The sequence below is a fragment of the Populus nigra genome, chromosome 14, assembly GCF_951802175.1.
Source record: "Populus nigra chromosome 14, ddPopNigr1.1, whole genome shotgun sequence".
NCBI lineage: Eukaryota > Viridiplantae > Streptophyta > Magnoliopsida > Malpighiales > Salicaceae > Populus > Populus nigra.
In genome coordinates, this window is record NC_084865.1 from 3190216 (window position 1) to 3211824 (window position 21609).

The 21609-nt window shown below is 34.9% G+C and overlaps 2 protein-coding genes across 2 annotated transcripts; one reads left to right on the forward strand and one right to left on the reverse strand.

Moving 5' to 3' along the window:
- The first annotated feature begins 562 nt into the window (after positions 1-562).
- On the forward strand, positions 563-3782 carry LOC133673165 (amino-acid permease BAT1 homolog). The gene is made up of 7 exons (XM_062093852.1): positions 563-1086; positions 1277-1459; positions 1774-1893; positions 1969-2160; positions 2265-2570; positions 2769-2951; positions 3164-3782. Exons 1-7 carry the CDS (start codon positions 985-987, stop codon positions 3653-3655), a joined length of 1578 nt encoding a protein of 525 aa, XP_061949836.1. The 5' UTR covers positions 563-984; the 3' UTR covers positions 3656-3782.
- Positions 3783-3868: 86 nt separating this feature from the next.
- Positions 3869-9187, reverse strand: LOC133673164 (lipase-like PAD4). The gene is made up of 4 exons (XM_062093851.1): positions 9071-9187; positions 8614-8953; positions 4892-5608; positions 3869-4778 (listed from the first exon to the last, which is right to left on the reverse strand). Exons 1-4 carry the CDS (start codon positions 9088-9090, stop codon positions 3984-3986), a joined length of 1872 nt encoding a protein of 623 aa, XP_061949835.1. The 5' UTR covers positions 9091-9187; the 3' UTR covers positions 3869-3983.
- Positions 9188-21609: the final 12422 nt, after the last annotated feature.

Genomic DNA, 21609 nt, shown 5'->3' on the forward strand with positions numbered 1-21609 from the left:
AGTTGGAGAAACGTAACAGGCACAGCACTCTTAAAAGGGACATAGGAACCACTGCTATTTTTAATTTGGTCAATGTTTCAAATATCAAGATGATTTGTCTTTCCATGATAGCCACTTTTCAGTTTACCTTTTATGGCTCAGATGAGATGGGGTAGCCGGCATGGAGTATGATAATATATAAGCGGCTTTGCTTGCTCATTTGTCTTGATCGATACCCTTAACAAGATTTTGTCCTGGACAACAGCAGCATAAAAAAAAAAAAAAGTTTGCGGACCGAGTCAAATCCTTAAAAGTGCTTGTGCTTACTGATTCTATGGGAGAAAAATGATCCAAAGCGAGTCCATCTCCCATGACAAAGCGATTTGGTTTCCCATTTGTTCATATTGCCAAGCAGATGTTTCTTCAAGTGGGATTAGAGCTTCGGACCCCAGCTTTCAGGAATTATTTGATGGGTCCCCATACCTACCATTTACAGAGTTTGAACAATCAATGCTTTGAGTTCGTTAACAGAACGACATGAAAGTCAAGCTTTCGAAAGAAATGCAAACTAGTGATGTTCAATGGTATCCCCTGCCTGCAATGTTCGTCACCCCATGTATTGAGCAGATGGTCCACTCTGGACCGGATCTGTCAAGATGTTGCCAACCTTATTTCATCAGAGAAAAGAACCGCTCTATACTTGTCTTGACACCCATATAATACAAGAATCGTTGAATGTGAAATGTGAAACTGGATACTAGGTTGCGTGGGAATAGGGATATGCAGCTGATATTATATTTGCTTGGAGGGAGAGCCAATAAATAAAATTCAAACATGGCAGCAGCAAACATGGACTGATATGCTTAAATTAAAGCCAAAAAGATACTATCTTGGTAGAAGCAAGCAAAAGCCAACCCTTTCTGGAAACCTTCAATGAAGGGAGAAAGTTTCATATAACTTGCTCAGTTTCATCTTTACCTAAATTGGAGATACTAACTTGGTGGAATGGGATTTAGACGACCAGAGGCAGCACAAGCCCAAGAAATGGATCCCGGGGAGAAGCGACTCAATGAACTGGGATACAAGCAAGAGCTCAGAAGAGAAATGGTATTCTTGAACCTTGATTCCTCTTTGTATAATAATCTTAGATTTTGTTCTTTTGTGCATGTTTTGGTAGGTTTTTGTTCTCTCTTGTTGATGGGATGCTAAAAATCTTACCCTTTTGATGGGGTTTTATTAGATTTTCTCTTATCATTTGCAGATGTACTTATTGTGTTTTTCCTTTTATTTGTTGCAGACTTTGTTCAAAACTCTTGCAATATCATTTTCAACAATGACCCTTTTCACAGGGATTACTCCCCTGTATGGTTCAAGCCTTCTATATGCAGGTCCTGCAAGTCTTGTCTGGGGATGGGTGGTTGTATCTTTCTTCACCTGGTTTGTTGGCATTGCAATGGCTGAGATCTGTTCCTCTTTTCCAGTTTGTTCCTTCTAAACTTCCTTGTCTATTCTTAATGGTTCTATGTTTCAGTTGTTGTTTATGCAAGTCTTTTCCTAATCAAATTCTAAATCTGTGAATTTAATGCTTCTTCTATAAAAAGCTTGTTAGTTTTAAGAATATATACATGTTAATGACTATGAGAGGAAAGTGATCTCCTTGATTGGGATATTTTGGCAGTAATTTCTCAGAATAAAATTGAAGGCATTTCTGAAAGTTTCATGCCTGATTAAACTATGCTTACTTTAGATTCAAGTTTTAGAGACCTAACATTCTTTTGGATGCAAATTAAACAGACAACCGGGTCTCTCTATTTTTGGGCAGCTCATTTAGCAGGTCCCAGATGGGGACCGTTTGCATCATGGTGTTGTGCTTGGCTTGAGACCATAGGGCTAGTCGCCGGCATCGGTACACAGGTAGTTTTCTGTTCGGTGGACTCTCACCTTTAAGAACTGGGATTGAGATGTTGATTCTTTTACTTGGTTTGGAAGGCATATGCAGGTTCACAAACTTTGCAGAGTATCATCTTATTGTGCACCGGAACAAATAAAGATGGAGGATATTTTGCACCTAAATGGTTGTTCTTATGCATGTACATAGGCCTCACATTGATATGGGCAGTGCTCAACACATTTGCATTGGAAGTAATAGCCTTCATTGATGTAATTTCAATATGGTGGCAGGTAAAAATCTTATGTTTTTCGTATTACTGCTAGTCTTCTTCTTTTTTTCCTTTCTTTCTTTCTAGTGCAAAATAAAAACTACTGATTTTGATTTCTTATGGTAGGTTATTGGAGGGTTGGTTATAGTTATAATGCTTCCTCTGGTGTCGCTTACTACACAATCTGCTTCATATGTATTCACTCATTTTGAAACCGCGCCTGACTCGACAGGAATATCAAGCAAACCTTACGTAGTCGTTCTATCTTTCCTTGTCAGTCAGTATTCCTTGTATGGATATGATGCAGCAGCCCATCTTACAGAGGAAACTAAAGGTGCAGATAAAAATGGTCCTATTGCAATTCTTTCTAGCATTGGGATCATTACAGTATTTGGCTGGGCTTATATCCTAGCCCTTACTTTCAGTATTCAGGTATGTTTGGCTAGTCGTACAACTGCCCTTCTGATTCCTGTAATTTCTTTCCTTGTTAGTCAGTATTTCCACTTTGACGTTGTAATATTGTTGTCATCATCAGAAGTTATTTAGTTTAGATCCACTCACCTCAAGGAATTTGTTGGTGGGATTCAGCTGAAGTCTAAAATCTAAACTCTACTTGCAACTCTTCTTCAGGATTTTGGCTACCTATACGATCCAAGCAATGAGACTGCAGGTGCATTTGTGCCAGCTCAAATACTCTATGATGCATTCCAAGGAAGATATCATAATTCTGCTGGAGCAATCGTTTTACTGTTCATCATATGGGGCTCATTTTTCTTCGGTGGGCTCTCAATCACCACCAGTGCAGCTAGAGTGGTAAGCAGTTGAGTTCTTGTAGGCTTGTAGCTTTATCAAGATTCAAGATTCAAGACTTCACAGTGCTACCTATTTGACAGCTTCGAACGTGATCTTACAGAACTGCATTTTGACAATGATATTCATCTCTTTCTGCTAGAAAATTGACATACAAATTGAAAAGACTGAATCTGAAATCTAACACCAAATGGGTGTGCCATTGTTTCCTTCAGGTGTATGCTTTATCAAGAGATGAAGGAATTCCCTTTTCATCCATCTGGCGAAAAATCCACCCAAAGCATAAGGTTCCCTCAAATGCAGTGTGGCTATGTGCAGCCATCTGCATTCTTCTTGGACTCCCAATCTTGAAAGTCAATGTAGTCTTCACTGCCATAACTTCCATATGTACAATTGGATGGGTTGGAGGCTATGCAGTTCCAATCTTTGCAAGAATTGTAATGGACGAGAAGAATTTCAAAGCTGGGCCGTTTTACCTAGGCAGAGCAAGGAGGCCGGTTTGCATCATTGCCTTTCTGTGGATTTGTTATACCTGTTCAGTCTTTCTTCTGCCAACTTATTACCCCCTTTCCTGGAATACTTTCAACTATGCGCCGGTGGCTATAGGTGTTGGTTTGAGTTTGATAATGCTCTGGTGGATGCTGGATGCAAGGAAATGGTTCAAGGGACCTGTTAGAAATATTGATATTTCAAATGGGAAGGTTTAAGCTGCCATCACAAATTCAACCTTGCATGTTTATATTGGGATCCCATAGTTTCAGTGTCTCCTTTTTATGTATTTGTTAGGTTATTTTTTCTTTGAAGGAAAAGGGTTTACATTTTCTTTTAGTTAAATTTCACGTGTTTTTGTTCGATTCAAGCACCGGAGAATTGCTGGCAGCAGATTTTCAAGGCATTTTTTTGCAAAAGGGACAGGCACATGACATGAATCCAGATATTGTATAGATTGATTCATATACCATAAACTACAAAGATGTTTTACATATTCATTACAAATCCTGCATGGCAATTGGCATCATGGCCTTTGAATAGGATCTATGGAACTATTTCCCTGTTCATAAAACCGGAAAACTGGGGACGGAATTGCTCCCTTTGCGATTTCAGTTCATTATAATCTTTCAGCCACAAAGAATAGCTCGAATTCTTTGCCACCACATCTATAGACACCTCCTTAGCTTCAACCAACGTTTTTGCATAGCTTGCAAAACCATCCATCTTCTCCCAAAGCAAAGCCGAATGACTAGGATCCCTAGTATTCCCAACATCATCTAACAACCCCCTAGCTTCCTCCACTTTTGCCCAAAAACATGTGTCCTGAGTCAAACTAGCAAACTTGCTCCGTTTATTCTCTTCAATTCTAACATTTTTCCACCACCTATCGAATATCTGGTACCTCCTCTCTCTTCCATGGTTAATGTAATGCCCCTTACTGTGATCCATGCCTGTTCGATAATACTCAGCAATATCCAGAGGCTCGACAAGGAGCTTATAGGACTGTGAAGAATAGACCCATTTTCCATGTCTGTGAAAATCATGAGGGAGTTGATTGCTTTCCATTAAGTCGATTACGTTGTCCCAAAACTGAGCTAGCTTGTGCCGGTTCAAGTTGACTTTAAAGTCCCTTTTCGAGGCTCCCCTTCGTTTGAAGGAGTCATAGTAACCCATCTGATCATCAGACCGGTCGCACAACGCTTTATACCACTCTATTTCTGCCCTGTAAGGATTGATTCTGGACAACTTAATTGCCAGATTGGCACAGTTTAGGTTTGGTGTACGCCCCATTCGCCTTGCTGCCTTTAGGCAATCTTTGGCTCGCCCTGCGACTGGTTCCTGTGCATTGATTCAAGAAGGAATGACTTAAGAAAGCTTTTCCACTTCTCTTAAAATATATTATAGCAGAACAAAGCCAAAAGAATACCACTAATTCTAATAGAAAGCACTACCTGACTGGCAATTCCCGATGACTGCAATGCCAGTACAACTCCTGCTTCATAGCTTGATTCAGGAAGCTCTCCTTCCACGAAACTTTTCCTCTCCAAAAATTGTGAGGAAATTCTCTCTACATAATCACCATACTTGAGATGATCCTCAATGCTATAGCTAGGCGACCCCGTTGCGAGCAACAAATACATCATTTTAATAACAGATTCCACGTTGTCCACACAAATTGCTCCGTCTTCAGAACAGAAAAAATAGTTCCCAAATGGCCTAAACACTCCTGTCACTGCATCTTCCCCAGCTTCTACTAACCTTCTCAAATGAACTAACACAGACTGGAAAATCTTAGCCTCGTATTCATCATTTCGTTGGACAGCAAGCAATCCAAGATGTGGAGAAGTCATATACAAGTGCCAAAACTGTAATAGGGGTTTTATGAGGGGAGCTATGGGATCTAGTGGAGCAAAGAGTATCCGTGGCATCAAGTCATACTTTGATACAACATGGCAAAATTTGCCACCCCATCTTTCGCGAAGAATGGCACGAGAAAGGGTCTCGTTGCCTAGCAATGGAGAGCCAAAGGTGATGCACAGAACTGAGAGGTTTGGAGAATTGGATTGAAGGTAAGAAAGGAGCCAAAGAGCAGCTAGAGAGGCAGTTGTTCCACCAATGGAATGGCCTGTGAAGATAATTGACTGACTTGTCTGCATTAGCGTAGACATCTGCATACACATGTTTATTCTTGAAGATAAACAACATGATATTATACAAATTATTAGTAAAAGGATTTGTTCAACCAATAGAAATGATCCTTGCTTCTTTTTGTCTTCTCTTTTTGTGAGCTTTCTCAAAAGTTAACAATTCTAGAAGTTCAAGCTTCTCCAAAGTTGCATTACAGGTTGACCTGAATAGTACTTGGTCGACTATGTTGTCTCCAACTAAAATCATCTTAATCTAAAGTTCAAAGAAATTTTAATATCAATCTAAGAACTTCGATTAATGAAAAAAAAATTATATTATTCTTTAAAGTGTTATCAATAGAAATCATCATCCATTAATCAATACCACCACCCCTATAACAAAAGTGAATATCTTGATTGAATTTGTTAAGAAAAAAAAGTGCACTAAATTCATGCGTGATTAACTTTTATATATATCCTAGTTCTTTTCCATGTGAAAATGCATGCCAAACTATATTTTTAAAAATAAAAAAAAATTATTAAAAACATAAAGATTTTTTTGCAATGTTATAAATTCAAGTAATACGATAAATTTTTAAAAGTTAACTCGATGTAAATTAATTTATTTAACAAGTTTAAAGGAAAATTCGATAACCTTTTTATATTTTCAAAAATCAATGTTAAACAATAAAATTAAAAAAAAAACATCAAGCCATGTAAACTTTTTGAATCAGAAATCCAGGATTCTAAACAAAATAAATCATCCATAAAAAAACAACGAAACTCAATTCTCAGTAAATATAACATTGAATGATGAATTATCACATTTATTATTATAACAATTACTATTCTCATTATTATTATTATTATTATTATCATTATACGTTGACGTGAATAGTACTTGGTCAACTATGTTGTCTCCAACTAAAATTATCTTAATGTAAAGTTTAATGAAATTATAATATCATGTTTAGGAAATTATTTCAATGAATTATTGAAAAAAAATTATAATATTCTTTAAAGTGATATCAATAGAAATCATCATCGATTAATCAATATCACCACCGGTATAACAAAAGTGAATGTCTTGAATTTGTTAAGGGAAAAAAATTACAGTAAATTCCTTTGTGATTAACTTTTATATGTGTATTAGTTTGTTTGTCCATGTTTCATTGGAGGCCGAACTATATTTTAAAAAACGTACAAAAAAGTTATTAAACGCGCAAAGATTTTTTTGCAATGATATAAACTCAGGCAAAATGATAAATTTTTAAGAGTTAATTCAATGTAAATTGATTTATTTAACAAATTTAAAGGAAACTTGGATGATTTTTTTTATTTTCAAAAATCAATATTAAACGATAAAATTAAAGCGAAAAATAAAACAGAACGTTAAGCCATGTAAACTTTTTGAACCAATAATCCGGGATATTAGATCAAAATATCATCCATAAAAAAATAATGAAACTCAATTTCTAACAAATATAACATAGAATGATGAATTATCATCATTATTATTATAACAAATGTTATTTTCATTGTTATTATTATCATTACTAATAGTATCACTATTAATACAACTACCATCATTATTACTATTATCAATAAGTAATTTCATAATTGTTATTAGTATAATTATCGTGATACCTATCATTATCATTATTATCGTTGTATAATGATCACTAAGCCAGGAGAAAGGACAAAAATACCCCTAGATCAAATGCTTAAATTTAAGTCATTTAAGAATAAAATGGTAATTTTACTACACGGTAATATGGGTGTATAGAGCTACAATGAAATACCCACAAAGTTTAGCTTTTATTAATGTTTTAAAAAATAACTTTATTTCATAATTGAAAGCCATAATCTTCATTATCGATTAAAGGTGTCATTGAAATTTACATACCCCCCTCACTACACTGAATATGATAAAATATAAGTTACTCTCTAAACATTAAAACTCTTTGTTTTGGTCCTTGAAATCTTTTGGTATGTATTCAGTGTTACAGTAACTTTTACTTTTGCAATGTGAAAAGATAAGTGAAAACAATTATAAATTATTGTTTTTTATATAATTCACATTTCAATAAAAAGAATTTAAGTAGAACCATATAAAATTATTATGTATTAATTAATTAAATACTTTTAAAAATAATTTTAACCCCGCCATCAAACCGACCCGACCCAAATGTAAAAAGCAATTGGGTAAAATCGTGACCCTAAAATAAAGCGATGAAACAAACGTGTGATTCCTTGAGGAGTAGTGTGTAATGACTGGATGACCCACACAGAATTATTAAATTGGAGACTTCCTTTCTGTACAGAAACGTTAAACGAAGATGCAATGATGAACATGGCAGTGCCACCAATGATTTCCCACTGGTCCGTGGGTGATGTGGAGAAAATAAAAAAAGCGAAGTGGGAAGGCAAGAAAATCACGGCGATATTAAGGAAGTAGATTGGTTTTCAAAGTTTCTTCTCTGCCATGAAAAGATTCCATCTTTTATGGGAGGAAAATCAAAGAAAATGCAAGAAAATGCAGGATTAATTATGAATGGAAGAAAGTTTTTGTTTTCTCTACAGGGGTAAGAAGATGAGGGGGTGAAATCCCAGCTCTTTTCTGTGCCCTAATGGAAAAGAACAGCTTGGCCTTTTAGCAGCTACTGATAAAGAAAATGGACATGACATGACATCCATTCATTCTTGCCTTTTCTTCTTATGATTATAGCCTTTAACTTCTTCACATATCAGCTCACCTTATCATCCAAAGATACTGTCTTTACATAGCAAGAATTACTGTCTTTATTACCTTCTTTTTTTCCATTTTCTTGCGAGAGATTAGTTGTACGAGAGTACAGCAATAACAGTTAATTTTCAAAATATTTTAAAAAAAATACATTGAAATGATTTTGATGTATTTCCAAATCAATACACGTTAACAAACAAACAGAACAGTTATATTTTCCCTGATTTTCTTTCCAACCACACAGCATATAATTAATCAACACCACGCATATCAAGGAAGATCACCATGGAAGAAAACTGACCTGGTATTGAAAACTTGGGTCGCTGTATATATTCTCGAAAATCCTCAGCAAGGCACCTTGCACCATGACAGGCTCTTCCCCTTCATTTTGGTCATGTAAAGGAACAAAAAGGTCATTGCCAGCAACATCACGTACTGGCAAACGAACCAAATTCTTGAAACTGGGGTCTGAGCCTGATACAAATAGGGTGCCGGAAAAGGCCACATACCCAATACTTCCGACCTGATCAGCGACGAAACTCTGTGGTGAGTTTGCTGTGGCGAGATTGCATAACCTCCATGAATCGGATAGCAATGGTGTGGAAGCCAAGAAATCGGCCAGCATCTCACTAGTCTCAAACCTGCCAATATTGGATGGTCACCAAGAAAATACGATTAGCCAAATGAGATATAAATATAAGCTTAGTTTTCTAGTCAATTTCTTGTAGGAAAAGATTGGTTTGTGAGCGAGTCCTTACGGCGAAGTTTCTGTATCCATGGAAAGATTTGGCTTCTGAGAAAAAAACTGCTTGAGTTGAAAACTTGGCTTGTTGAAACATAGGAGGTTTCTCTTAGTTGCTTGTGTTGTCTTTGGCTTTGCTTTTTCTTTTTTATGAAAGATCGAGTAAATAAAAAACAAATTGGGAAAAAAGGAATTTATTTGGTCCCTCAAATTTGTAACTTCAATCATTTTAATCCCTCTATTTAATCCACTAAAATCATGAGCACACTATCTTTTATTTAGAGCATGCAGCTTGTTAGATTGGTTAAGATTATTTTTTAAAGTATTTTTATTTGAAAATTTATTAAAATTATAATTTTTTATTTTTAAATTTTATTTTAAATATTACCACATTAAAACAATTTAAAAATACTAAAAAAAATTTTAATAAAAAGTTGTTCAATCACAACTCAATCATAATGGCAAAAAAAGTAAATTAATATTTTGATTTTTTTATAAGTTTTGAAAAGAACATCTCATTGCTGAATTCCTTTTTTAATTTGTCATTTTGTAGGATTCTTTTTTTTTTAAGAGATGGGGTTCTATCAAGCACCCACCACCTTATTATTATTATTATTATTATTATTATTATTATTATTATTTGTGTGGTGGACTTTGAGAAAGCTGACTCATATTTTTATCTCAGAATTTTATTTTATCTTTTGGTTTTAGGTTACTCTATTCATATTTATTTTCCATTTGTTAAAAATAAAAAAAAAATTATTTCCCATTGGATATACAACTTATGAACAAGAGTAGCGATGGGTGCTCCACGCGTGAACGCGGTGGCGTTCAAAGTGGGAGAAAGTTCCTGCTCCCACTTGTACGCTAAAACCTTTTATTATTCCTGCAGTTGCTTTTTAATAAAAACTTTAATATATTTTAATAAGATATAGAATATGTTTGTCGTGATTAAAGTTGTTTTTTAAATAATTTTTTGTGTCAAAATATATACAAATGATATTTTTTTATTTTTAAAAAATTATTTTTAACATCAGTATATCAAAACAATCCAAAATATATTAAATTTTAACAAAAAAAATTGAATTTTTTTGAGAACTCGATTTGCACCGTATTCCTAAATGGTAAAGAATTTATATGTTGAGATTAAGTTTTTTATTGGATTTTAAATGAATCATCAGTTATTAAATTATTTATACTTTGAATGATTTTTTTCAACAATAGAATATGTTTAATTAATTTTAGTTAACTAAGACCAACACCTGTTTGTTTCATAAAAAATAGTTTAATGTAAATTATTTTCCAAACTTTTATATATATTATGTTTAATTTGTTAATTAATTTTTTTATATATTTTAATTGTTTTCTTCAATCTTTCTCCTACATTTCATCTCTTTCCTGGAAAATCACCCATGTATATATAACCTATAAAACAACTAGAATTGATTACTTTATTTAAAGCTTCGTTTGTAATTGTGTTATAAATAGCATTTTATAAAAATTAATTTTTTTATATTTTCATATAGTTTTAATATATTGTTGTTAAAAATTAATTTTTTTTAAAAAAATATTAATTTAATATATTTTTAAATAAAAATACTCTAAAAAAATCACTACCATACTTTCAAGCCGAGACAGGCTTATAAGAAATTAGCCAGATAAAGGCTTGGTATGAACCAATCTGGCTCCATCTATAAACAAATCAAATTCTTAATTAAGTCAAGCAAACAATCATGGTACTGATTTTTATTGTATTTATTCATCAATAAGCAAAATAGTGATGTTCTGTTAACAAGATGTTTATTTAAAAGAAACTATATTTTTAGTTTAGAGTGAATTAGTTTTCTAACCTTAAAAAAATGCTCAGGCTTAATAAATTATTAAATTATTTTGGATTGTTATTAAACTCGATTTAAAAGGTCAAATTTGAATTATTCTTACCTCACTTTTTTACCTTGTCCTTGTTTAAAATTAAAATTTTGAATGTTATTCTAATATGACTCAGTTGACTTGATGAATTTAAAGATAATTTGAACGATTAGTAAAAAAACGATTTGACTTTAAAAAAATTCAAGATGATATTTTTTTTTTATATTGAGATAACGATATATTAGATCGACTCAGGTTCTATAGCATAATCCAACAAACTTGTTATAAGATCTTGGAATTCACTAGATTTAACAACTTTTTTTATTTAAACTGTTTTTTACTTAATGATATGATAACAAAAATAGAAACTTATATAATTGAGCATCAATCAAATATTGAGACATTTTATTTGAGACTGTGATAATTTCACATAAAACAAATCAAAATAATTTATGAATATCAATTCAAAATCAACCAAATATTGAATGATGAAGTTGATAAAAAAATCCAAAAAAGATTTAATTGAAAGAAAAAAAAGGGAGATGGATTTTTTTTATATATAAAAAAAACAACTTGGCATTGTTATTAAACCGAACTCAACAGGTCAACTTTGAAACATTTCAATCCAACTATTTGTCTAATCCAAGTTTAGAATTTACCCATACATGAGTTAACTTTATATGATTCAATTGATTTGATAGGTTCAAAGATAATATAAACGGCAAATAAAAGTATGGTTTGACTTTAAAAGAACTTTAAGAAGACCTTACTTTTTTAAAATATTAAGACGATGATATATTAGATTAACCTGGATTTTGCGACTTAACTCTTAAAACTTGTGATCCGAATAATGAATTCTACTGGGTTTAAAAAATTTAATTGTTAAGACTATTTTTTATTTAATGATATGATAACAAAAATAGATACTTATAAAAATTAAGTATTAATTAAATACCGAGATATTTGTTTGAGATTATAATAATCTCGTAAAAAGAAAACTAAAACAAATTATAACGATCAAATCAAAATTAATAAAACATTAAAAGGAGAAATTGAAAGAAAAAAATTTGGAAGGTAGGATTTTTAAAAAAGATAAAAGAAAAGGGAAAAAAAGATTGAAAACTAGAAAACACAATTGAGATGATCGATTCAATGTTGAAATAAACAATGAAGCACTGTAGTATTATTCAACAGTTTAGAGTATTGATAGAAAGCCCTTTTGTTTGTAATAAAATTTTACATAAGATTCCTTTATACTAAAAAAGACTTTTTATATAAAAAATATATTTATGATTAATTAATTATTTAATTAATGTTAGGAAAACATAATTTTAAAATTCAATCTAGGAGTCAACTTGAGAGAAGAACATGTGAGTGGTAGGTGCTCCAGAAATATAGATATTGATTATAAAATAACAGTGCATGTCTATAAAAACGTATGTGTATTGTGGAGTATAATTATGGATGTTTTTTAAAATATTTTTTATTTAAAAATATATTAAAATAATATATATATATTAAAAAAATCATTTATAAAATCAGCAAATCAAAATGTTCTAGAAACATAAAAAAAATAATATTAATTTGAAGCAAATAAAAAAATAAAAAGTTTTTAAATTTTTTAAAAATATTTTTAAAATGTAAAAACAAACAGGACAATCACTTAAAACATTATGCGTTCTATAATTAAAATCTTCACTGCCCAAAAAAAATTTAAGAAAAAAAAAATAAAAACAAAAAAAATTATAAAAATAAAATATTTGATTGGTCACACATACAGCTGTGACTAATTGGTCGACGTTCAAAGAGGGTGACCACTGACCACACCTAGTCTAATAAAATCTTTTGGAATTAACCACTACCATCTATTTTAATATTGTTTTCATTATCATCGTTAGTTCCATTAATGTTACCATCATTAATTATTTCTATAACCTTCATGAACATATAATAATAATTAGCTTTACCACTATTATATAGTTGTGATCATCCTTATCATATCATTATTATACCATAAATGAAAGAAATGGACTCTTTGTTTGTTTGCTTTCATGGATAGTGTCGGAAATGAAAGAAATTGATGTTATATTTGATTTAAAAGAATTTGGAGTTTAGTATTAAGGGGTGATGGGGTGTTGTAGTGATTGTTTTTTTAAAGTGTTTTTAATTTGGAAATGTATTAAAATAATATTTTTTTTATTTTTTAAAAATTATTTTTGATATTATAAAATTAAAATGATCTAAAAATATAAAAAAGTATTAATTTAATTTTTTTATTTTTTTTGAAAATATTTTTAAATGGTAAAAATTAACCAGAGAACTTTGCAATCATGAACCAAGAATACTGCATTGAAGCCATGCTAGGGAGACAATTTGTCATCATTATACACAAAATTAGAGGCAAAAGTCCAAGATGAAGGACACAAGAAAGGAAGAGGCCTGTTCTTCGATCTTGACACGCCTCTAATGTCTACTTTTTTGGGACTATTTTTGACGCTGAATTGTGATGAAGATCTCTCGACTCCAAATATCTGTCAAAACTTTTACTGGCCTTCCCGAGCCATGCATGTGTTTCTGGTATTTCCGAGCCCTGATGAAAGGTTGTACAGGGCAGATTAGACGTTTTGCCGGTTCAACAATGTTTTTCAGAAAAAAACAATGAATATATATATATATATATATATATATATATATATATATATATATATATATATATATATATATATATATATATGCTGCAAAATAATTCTGCCTGTAGCAAGCATATTCCCATGGACCCTTGCAGAGACCTCAAAGGAGTCCCATGATGATGTGTTCATGTTATTGCGGTGGTGGCGCCAAATGTCCATATCCTCATTGTCGTACTGTAATGAACTCTTAGCTTCAAGATGTTCATTTATTTCTTGGTTTCAGTCAAAGTCAAATTATTCACGCAGGCTGCAGAGTTCCTCGAGATTTTGCTTTTCACTGATTTGAGATTTATTAAACAGTAATGCACCCTCTTAATCAAGTTTCCTAATTAACAAGGAATTTAAGTATAAGAAACCGTGTCTTGAGATTTTAATTAAATTTAGCAGCCTGAATCATGTTCCGAGAGCATCCTAATCCTAATTATTGACTCTGTGTTCGTATTTTAAAAAAAAAACAAAAAAAAAAACAGACCATGATCTAGATTTCACTTGACAGGAGGAATTCCAGTTCAAACTCTTGGAATTCTGTTAAACGTAGCATGATTATTGTTTTTTACTCTTTCTTCAGTCACAGAGGGCTTGCCCATGCTGTGCGTGCACTGATGTGACCTTCCAACTTCGTGCCAAAGACTTCGTTTGGTAGGTGAAACGTAAGGTCGTCTCCATTGTCCTCGAGGGGGGACACCATTTCAAATCAAGAGATAGATGGAAGAATTTAATGTAAATAAACTAAAAACAAATTATTGGAAAACTGAAAAAATAAAAAAAATTGAGTAGGTTAAGATATATAATAATTTAATAAGTTTTGTGAGCATTTTATTATTATTTTTTTATTAATATAAGTATTTGAACTAATTTGTATCTATCTTAATTAATTTTATACGTCTTGAATTTTATAACTATATATAATTCCAGGGACTCGAACTCGTGCGTACACTGAGAAACAAACCTAAAATGCTCGTAGTTACATTAGTGAAGTGAAGTGATGGACATGAAGAAGAAAAATCTTTGCAGGATGCATAAACAGAGAAAAGGAAAAACACAGAAAAAGGAATTCCATTCACTGAAATATCGATCGAACAGACAGGCAAGCTCGCAAACAGTAGCTTCAGATTAACTTTGATCCCTTAAAAAGAATGAAATCACACACAAAATGGAATAAGAATTACAAAACAATATTTTGATGGATACTACTAGTCTCGCCAACAAAAGCTTTTCAAACATCGCTTGGGAGCTAGCAAATTTAGAAACCAATGCCTTGGTTTCTCTTGTTGAGAGTAGAGCTTGATCTGAAGAGAAAAGACTTTTTTCCCTGGAGTAGCAACTTGCAGTAAACATTGTCATATGTGGTTGTTGAAGAGTCCATTGTAGCACCTGCATTTTCAAGAAAACTATTATATATCAACCTTTTTTTTTAAAAAAAAATAAAGGTGACATGTGGGATTGAAATAAAAAAAAAAATAGCCCTAATTTTGTTTTAGTTTTTTTTAAAATATTTTTGAAATATAAAGACGAACAGGCCGTTGCTCGGCTACTGGAAAAGCTGTGGGCATGAAACAAGCCATAATTTCGAGCTCCCTCATACATGATTTCATAGCATGGAGGCACAATGAGCTCCATCAAATGATTGCCTGGATGATTAATTTATTAAACAATAAAGCCAGCGAGCCTGCATGCACCAATATAAAAATTCCAGACATCCATTTTTTGACCAGCAATGATCCAAAAAGGTGCTTCGGAACATATCTTTGCAAATAGATGTTAATTGAACATACCATGCTGCCAAAGATACTCTGCTGCATTGCTCTTGCAGCCAAGCTATTTGCTGGTCGGCATGTCCCTTCACAGTTTGGCTTACGTTGTTCCCTTGGTCTGTAGAAATTTTCAGGCCAACTCATAAGACCACCGTGCTCTCTAGTTCAAGATCTATTGGGGTGATCAACTGATGCTAACGAGGATGACCTTCTCCTCAGAGCACCATCAGCTTCAAATGCTGCAATGTCAAAAAAGATTACTCATGCTCTCGCCTCAACTTGATATCGGGGTCCTTGATGAGAGAAATGTTAATTTGAGTAGGGTTTCTGTAGAATTCCATTCTATTTTCTTATTGCAGAAACAGGGGATATATACATCACAATGTACAGCCTTCCTAGTTGTATTTGGAAAGGAAACAATTACGATCCCATGACAATCGGGATTTACATGAATAAAAGATAAACGTGACTATTACAGCTATAATTTCCTATTGTCTCTCGGTTTGTACAGCTCATGCCAACACTCCTCCTCAAGTTGGTGTAGAAATGTCTTTGATACCCAACTTGTCAAGTGAGCTGTGAAAGTTTTTGTTTGAGACGGCTTTTGTAAGCATGTCCGCAAGTTGGTCCTATGATCTGACGAACGGAAAACGAATTACCTTTTCTTTAAGATTCTGTTTAATAAAATGCCGGTCTATCTCAATATGCTTCGTTCTGTCATGTTGGATTGGGTTCTGAGATATTTCTATTGCGGCTTTATTATCGCAATATAAATTCATTTCTGAATTGGGTGCAAAGCCAATTTCTGAGAGTAGGCGTTTGAGCCACAAAAGCTCGCAAAGCCCCTTGCCATACCTCTAAACTCGGCTTCCGCACTTGATAGAGCTACCACCTTTTGTTTCTTACTCCTCCACGTAACCAAGTAGCCTCTGATGAATGTGAAGTATCCTGATGTGGATTTTCTGTCGACCAAGTTTCCTGCCCAGTCTGCATCTGTATAGCCTTCAACATCTAAGTGATCATTCTTAGAGAACATAATCCCCTTTCCCGGAGCTGATTTCAAGTATCGAAGAATTCGAACAACCGCATCCATGTGATCTTTACTAGGGCAATGCATAAATTGACTGACCACACTCACCGCGTATGAAATATCTGGACGAGTATGAGATAAATAAATTAGTTTACCCACTAGTCGTTGATACCTCTCTTTGTCGGTTGGGGTTTGATCAGGATACTCCCCAAGTTTCTGATTCTGAATTGTTGGAGTATTCGCCGGCTTGCAGTCGAGCATTCCAACTTCGGCCAGTAGATCAAGTACATACTTTCGTTGTGATAGAAAGATGCCTTGTTTTGATCTAGCCACTTCTATTCCAAGAAAATATTTGAGTCCACCCAAGTTCTTCATTTCAAATTCCATGGCCAAATGTTTCTCCAGTCTATAGATTTCTTCTGAATCATCTCCTGTGATTATCATGTCATCGACATAGATTATCAAGGCAGTTATTTTCCCTTGTCATCGTTTTAAGAAGAGAGTATGATCTGAGTTGCTTTGTTGAAAACCATACTTTCTCATAGCCATGCTAAAATGACCAAACCATGCACGCGGTGATTGTTTCAGTCCATACAATGCCCTTTGTAATCTGCAGACAATTCCTGTGGAGGATGACATATAGCCTGGTGGGATATCCATATATACTTCTTCCTTAAGATCTCCGTGAAAAAAGGCGTTCTTCACATCAAATTGGTGTAGGGGCCAATTTAGATTTGCAGCCACGGATAACAGCACCCTTACGGTGTTTAGCTTCGCTACCGGAGAAAATGTCTCATGATAGTCTATGCCGTATGTCTGAGTATATCCCTTAGCCACTAACCTTGCCTTGTATCGTTCGATAGATCCATCTGCTTTGTGTTTTATTGAGAATACCCACTTACACCTCACTGTTTTTTTTCCAGCCGGCAGTGGGACAAGATCCCAAGTTCTATTCCGATTCAAAGCTTCCATTTCCTCTTGTATTGCTACTGACCATTTATGATCTGCTAAGGCTTCATGGACTCCGCAAGGAATGTGATCTGAAGACAGCTTTTGTGCAAATTTTATAAGAGGATTAGACCAGCCTTTTGTTGTCATATGATTAGAAATTGGGTACTTGGATTTCTTCCCTGCTTCTCCAGGAGAGTAGCGAGCTGGAGCTTTGCCACGGTTACTCCTGAAAGGTAAGTGATAACCAGTTGTAATATCCAAAACATTGCTGGAAGGTGATGTAGAAGGTCTTACCTCAGGAATATTCTTAGAAGAAGGATTGTCACTGTCGGGTACTTCCAAAAGAGGGGTTCTTCTACTAGGGGAATCATCGTCAGAGTCAATAACCATGATGTCTTCATGCAGGCCATTATCTGCAACTGGTGATGGTGTTCCTGTTGGTGTTCCTGTTACTGCTTTTTTCTCTATATGTCTAGCAGTATCCGTTGTCACCCTATTTTCATCCATTTGTGTAACAGCTGCTTCTGTCTCCTCCTGTGATGGAGCCATTGTCACCATGGTAGGGGCTGCTGTTACCATGGTTTCCTCATCCTGTGATGGTGCCACTGTCACTACGGTAGGAGCTGCTGTCACCACTATTTCTTCAATTTGTCCCATCCACCACTTCTGCTCTTCATCCCAAGTCTCCATCTGAAGAGAAGAAGCTGATATATATGATGAATAAAACTTGTCCGATTCTACAAATGTGACATCCATTGTTATATACACCCGATTTTTATTCGGGTCATAGCAGCAATACCCTTTCTTGTTGGTACCATACCCCAAAAATATGCATCGAACGGCACACGGTTCCAGCTTGGTCCTTTGATTTTTATGCAAATGAACAAAGGCAACACATCCAAATATACGTGGCTTAATGAGTAGTAAAGATGGTAGAGTGACATGTTTTGACAAAAACTGTAATGGGGTGTTGAAATCCAAAACCTTAGAGGGCATACGGTTCATTAGATACACAGCTGAAGCAACAACGTCATCCCAATGACGGCCGGGTGTATTTGATCCAATCAATAAGGCTCGTGCAGTTTCTAAGATGTGTCGATTCTTCCTTTCGGCTACTCCATTTTGTTGTGGCGTCTGACTACACGATGACTCATGGAGGAGACCAGTTCTTTGGAAATATTCATGAAAATCGCGATTCATATACTCTCCCTCATTGTCCGTCCGAAGAATACGGACCTTTGCTGAATATTGGTTCTGAATCATAGCATGAAATGCTCGAAATACACCAAATACTTCATCCTTGCGTTTCAACGAGTATAGCCACGTCATCCGTGTACAATCATCTACAAAAATCACAAACCATCGTATACCCGAAATAGTTGTACTAGGGGAAGGTCCCCAAACGTCAGAGTAAATTAGAGTAAATGGAATATCACTTTTATTCATACTAGTTGGAAAAGGTACACAGTGACTCTTGGCCAATATGCATGTTTCACATCTGAAATTTGAGTAACTCAAAGTTGAAAATACATGCGGAAATAAATGTTTCATGTAGCTAAATGAAGGGTGCCCCAACCGGGCGTGCCATAACCAAATCTATTCTTCGCGTGCGCTAGATGTGCGACTCATGGTATTGACTTTGCCGAAACTGAAGTCGTCCATGTAGTATAACCCCTCTCTCTTAGTACCACGCCCAATAATCTCCTTCGTGAGAATATCCTGAAAAAGACAAAATGTTGGATACATTAGCACTAGGCAATTGAGTTCTTCGGTGACTTGTCCCATTGATAATAATTTACTGGAAATAGAGGGTACTAAAAGAGTGTTAGCCAATGAGATTGAAGAGGATATATCTACGGTTCCAGCTCCTGTAACCGGATACATAACCCCATTGGCATTGAATATATTATTTCGCCTTGGCTCTGTAATTTCCACAAGATCTTGACAAAACGTCATATGATCAGTAGCTCCTGAATCCACTATCCAGTCTTCATTCTTGCCTGCGTTAAACACAAGTAAGGCACTGCTGTCATTACTGGAATTGTTACCTGGATTACCGAGAGAGGCTGCCGTGTCCTCCTTTGATTCAACAAGTGGGACGAGTGAAAGGGTGGCTTCTGGATTTATGGGGGCTGAATTAACCATGGCTGCTCTTCCAGTTCCACCAGCAGCTTCTTTTTGTTTTCGTGCCTTGAGTTCTGTCCACCATTCGGGGTAGCCATGTATTTAAAACATGTCTCACGGGTGTGTTTCACGTTCCCACAGTGAGAGCATCCATTGTTTCCTCCTTCCTCATAGCCCTTAGTTTTTACGGGATTAAATTTCCCCCCGTGTGAAGAGGAGTTTCCAGTCTTGGCTACCTGCAATGTAAATTTGTTTTGTGAACCAGTTCTCATACCTCTAAAGATCATTGCAGCAGCATCTGGAATATTTCCTCTATTGGACAGCATCACGACCTGCCTTATGTCTTCCCTCCAGACATGGGCATACGCCTGTTCTACAGTTGGAAATGGTTTCAGTTGCAACACATCACTCCTGATTTTATCAAGCCTGTCATCTAATCCATCGAGAAAGGTGTACACCCGATCCTCTTGCAAGAGAGTATTGTATTTTTGTATATCATGAACACAATCCATCGGGTTTGGACTACAAAAGTCAATCTCCCTCCATACGCCTTGTAGATCATTGTAGTATTTTTCAATTGGTTCCCCTGATTGTTTCATCCTATTTACTCGCCTCTTTAGATCATACACCTGAGATGTATCAGTCCCATCAAAGTAAGTTACAACAATTGAATCCCATACCTGTTTAGCTGTAGGGAATCGAATGAAGTTGCTGACCAAGGATGGGTTCATTGAGCCAATTAACCATCCTTTTACCACTGAGTTTTCTGTCCTCCACCTCCTAAATGAAGGGTCATTTGGTTCTGGTTGTGGGAGATCACCATTTATATATCCCAACTTGTCTTTTCCTAAGATGAACATCTCAACAATTTGGGACCATAAAGCATAATTGGTACCATCGAGTTTGATACCAATCTATGTTGCAGTAATATCATGCATTACTGTAGGATTCTGTGTCTGATTCTGGTTTATGGCTTGAGTCATTCTTGCCATAAGGTCTTCAAGATTTGCAGCCGTATTTGAGTAGGGTTCCAGCAACTTTCGTTGTAGCAATAAATCAATTTAAGGATTTATGCTCTGATACCATGCTAATTTGAGTAGGGTTTCTGTAGAATTCCGTTCTATTTTCTTATTGCAGAAACAGGGGATATATACATCACAATGTACAGCCTTCCTAGTTGTATTTGGAAAGGAAACAATTACGATCCCATGACAATCGGGATTTACATGAATAGAAGATAAACATGACTATTACAACTATAATTTCCTATTGTCTCTCGGTTTGTACAGCTCATGCCAACAAGAAACTGGCTGCCTGGGAACCTGTAATCCATCAGTATCAGTGACCTAGTTCAAGTACCTTCTAATTGTCTTAACCCCATGAACCGAAAATAGCATGGTTAATTATATAGGTGGTGGCTCAGTGGAAGAGTTTGGGACCAAGAGATTTACTTCTTATGTGGTTTCAAGTTCGAGTCCTGTGGTTGCTTATATGATGACCATTGAAAGTTTACATGGTCGTTAATTTCAGAGTCCGTGAGATTAGTCGAGGTACGGGTAAACTGGTCCGGACACCCACGTTAAACTAAAAAAAAAAAAAGAGCATTGTTGAATTAGAGCAGCTTAACACATCAATAACCTGTTTATATGATGGTTAAGTAAGTTATGATTAACAGTAAACAATTCAGGCAAGAGTGAGAAGGTGCATTTTATAACAGCCATGGAAAAACCATAAAATAAAACAGTAAAATCACGTTATCAAATTAATCTCAAGAAGCCTTTTGAGTGGCAGAAAGGAATGAAATGTTACACAGATTTCCTGCATGTAATAAAAACAAGTGCCGGTGAATGAACAAAATATTGTAGGTGGCTGGCAGGTGAAAAAATGTCAAGCATGAAATAAGAAAGCGAAGAAGATAACACAAAACTACTCGAAATGAGGCAAGAAACAAACCTTGAAAGCAACAGCAGGGGAGGCAGGAGCAGGGGAAGCCGTGAGAGCACAGAAGGATGGTTCTACAACAACCGAAAGTTTTCGCTGCAGCTTGACAGCAGGAACCCCTACTGCCAAGCAAAGGTTGGAAGCATGTAAATGAAGGGAACAACAAAAAATCTGAAAGAGGAAAATGCAACCAAGC

What these genes read in the sequence shown, in the direction of transcription:
- LOC133673165 (XM_062093852.1), top strand. Translation starts at nt 985, where the DNA reads ATGGGATTTAGACGACCAGAGGCAGCACAAGCCCAAGAAATGGATCCC. An exon ending in AAGAGCTCAGAAGAGAAATG is followed by an intron (nt 1,087 to 1,276) that starts GTATTCTTGAAC and finishes TATTTGTTGCAG; the next exon opens with ACTTTGTTCAAAACTCTTGC. An exon ending in AGATCTGTTCCTCTTTTCCA is followed by an intron (nt 1,460 to 1,773) that starts GTTTGTTCCTTC and finishes CAAATTAAACAG; the next exon opens with ACAACCGGGTCTCTCTATTT.
- LOC133673164 (XM_062093851.1), bottom strand. Translation starts at nt 9,090, where the DNA reads ATGGATACAGAAACTTCGCC. An exon ending in ACCCAAGTTTTCAATACCAG is followed by an intron (nt 5,609 to 8,613) that starts GTCAGTTTTCTT and finishes ATGTGTATGCAG; the next exon opens with ATGTCTACGCTAATGCAGAC. An exon ending in CATCGGGAATTGCCAGTCAG is followed by an intron (nt 4,779 to 4,891) that starts GTAGTGCTTTCT and finishes ATCAATGCACAG; the next exon opens with GAACCAGTCGCAGGGCGAGC.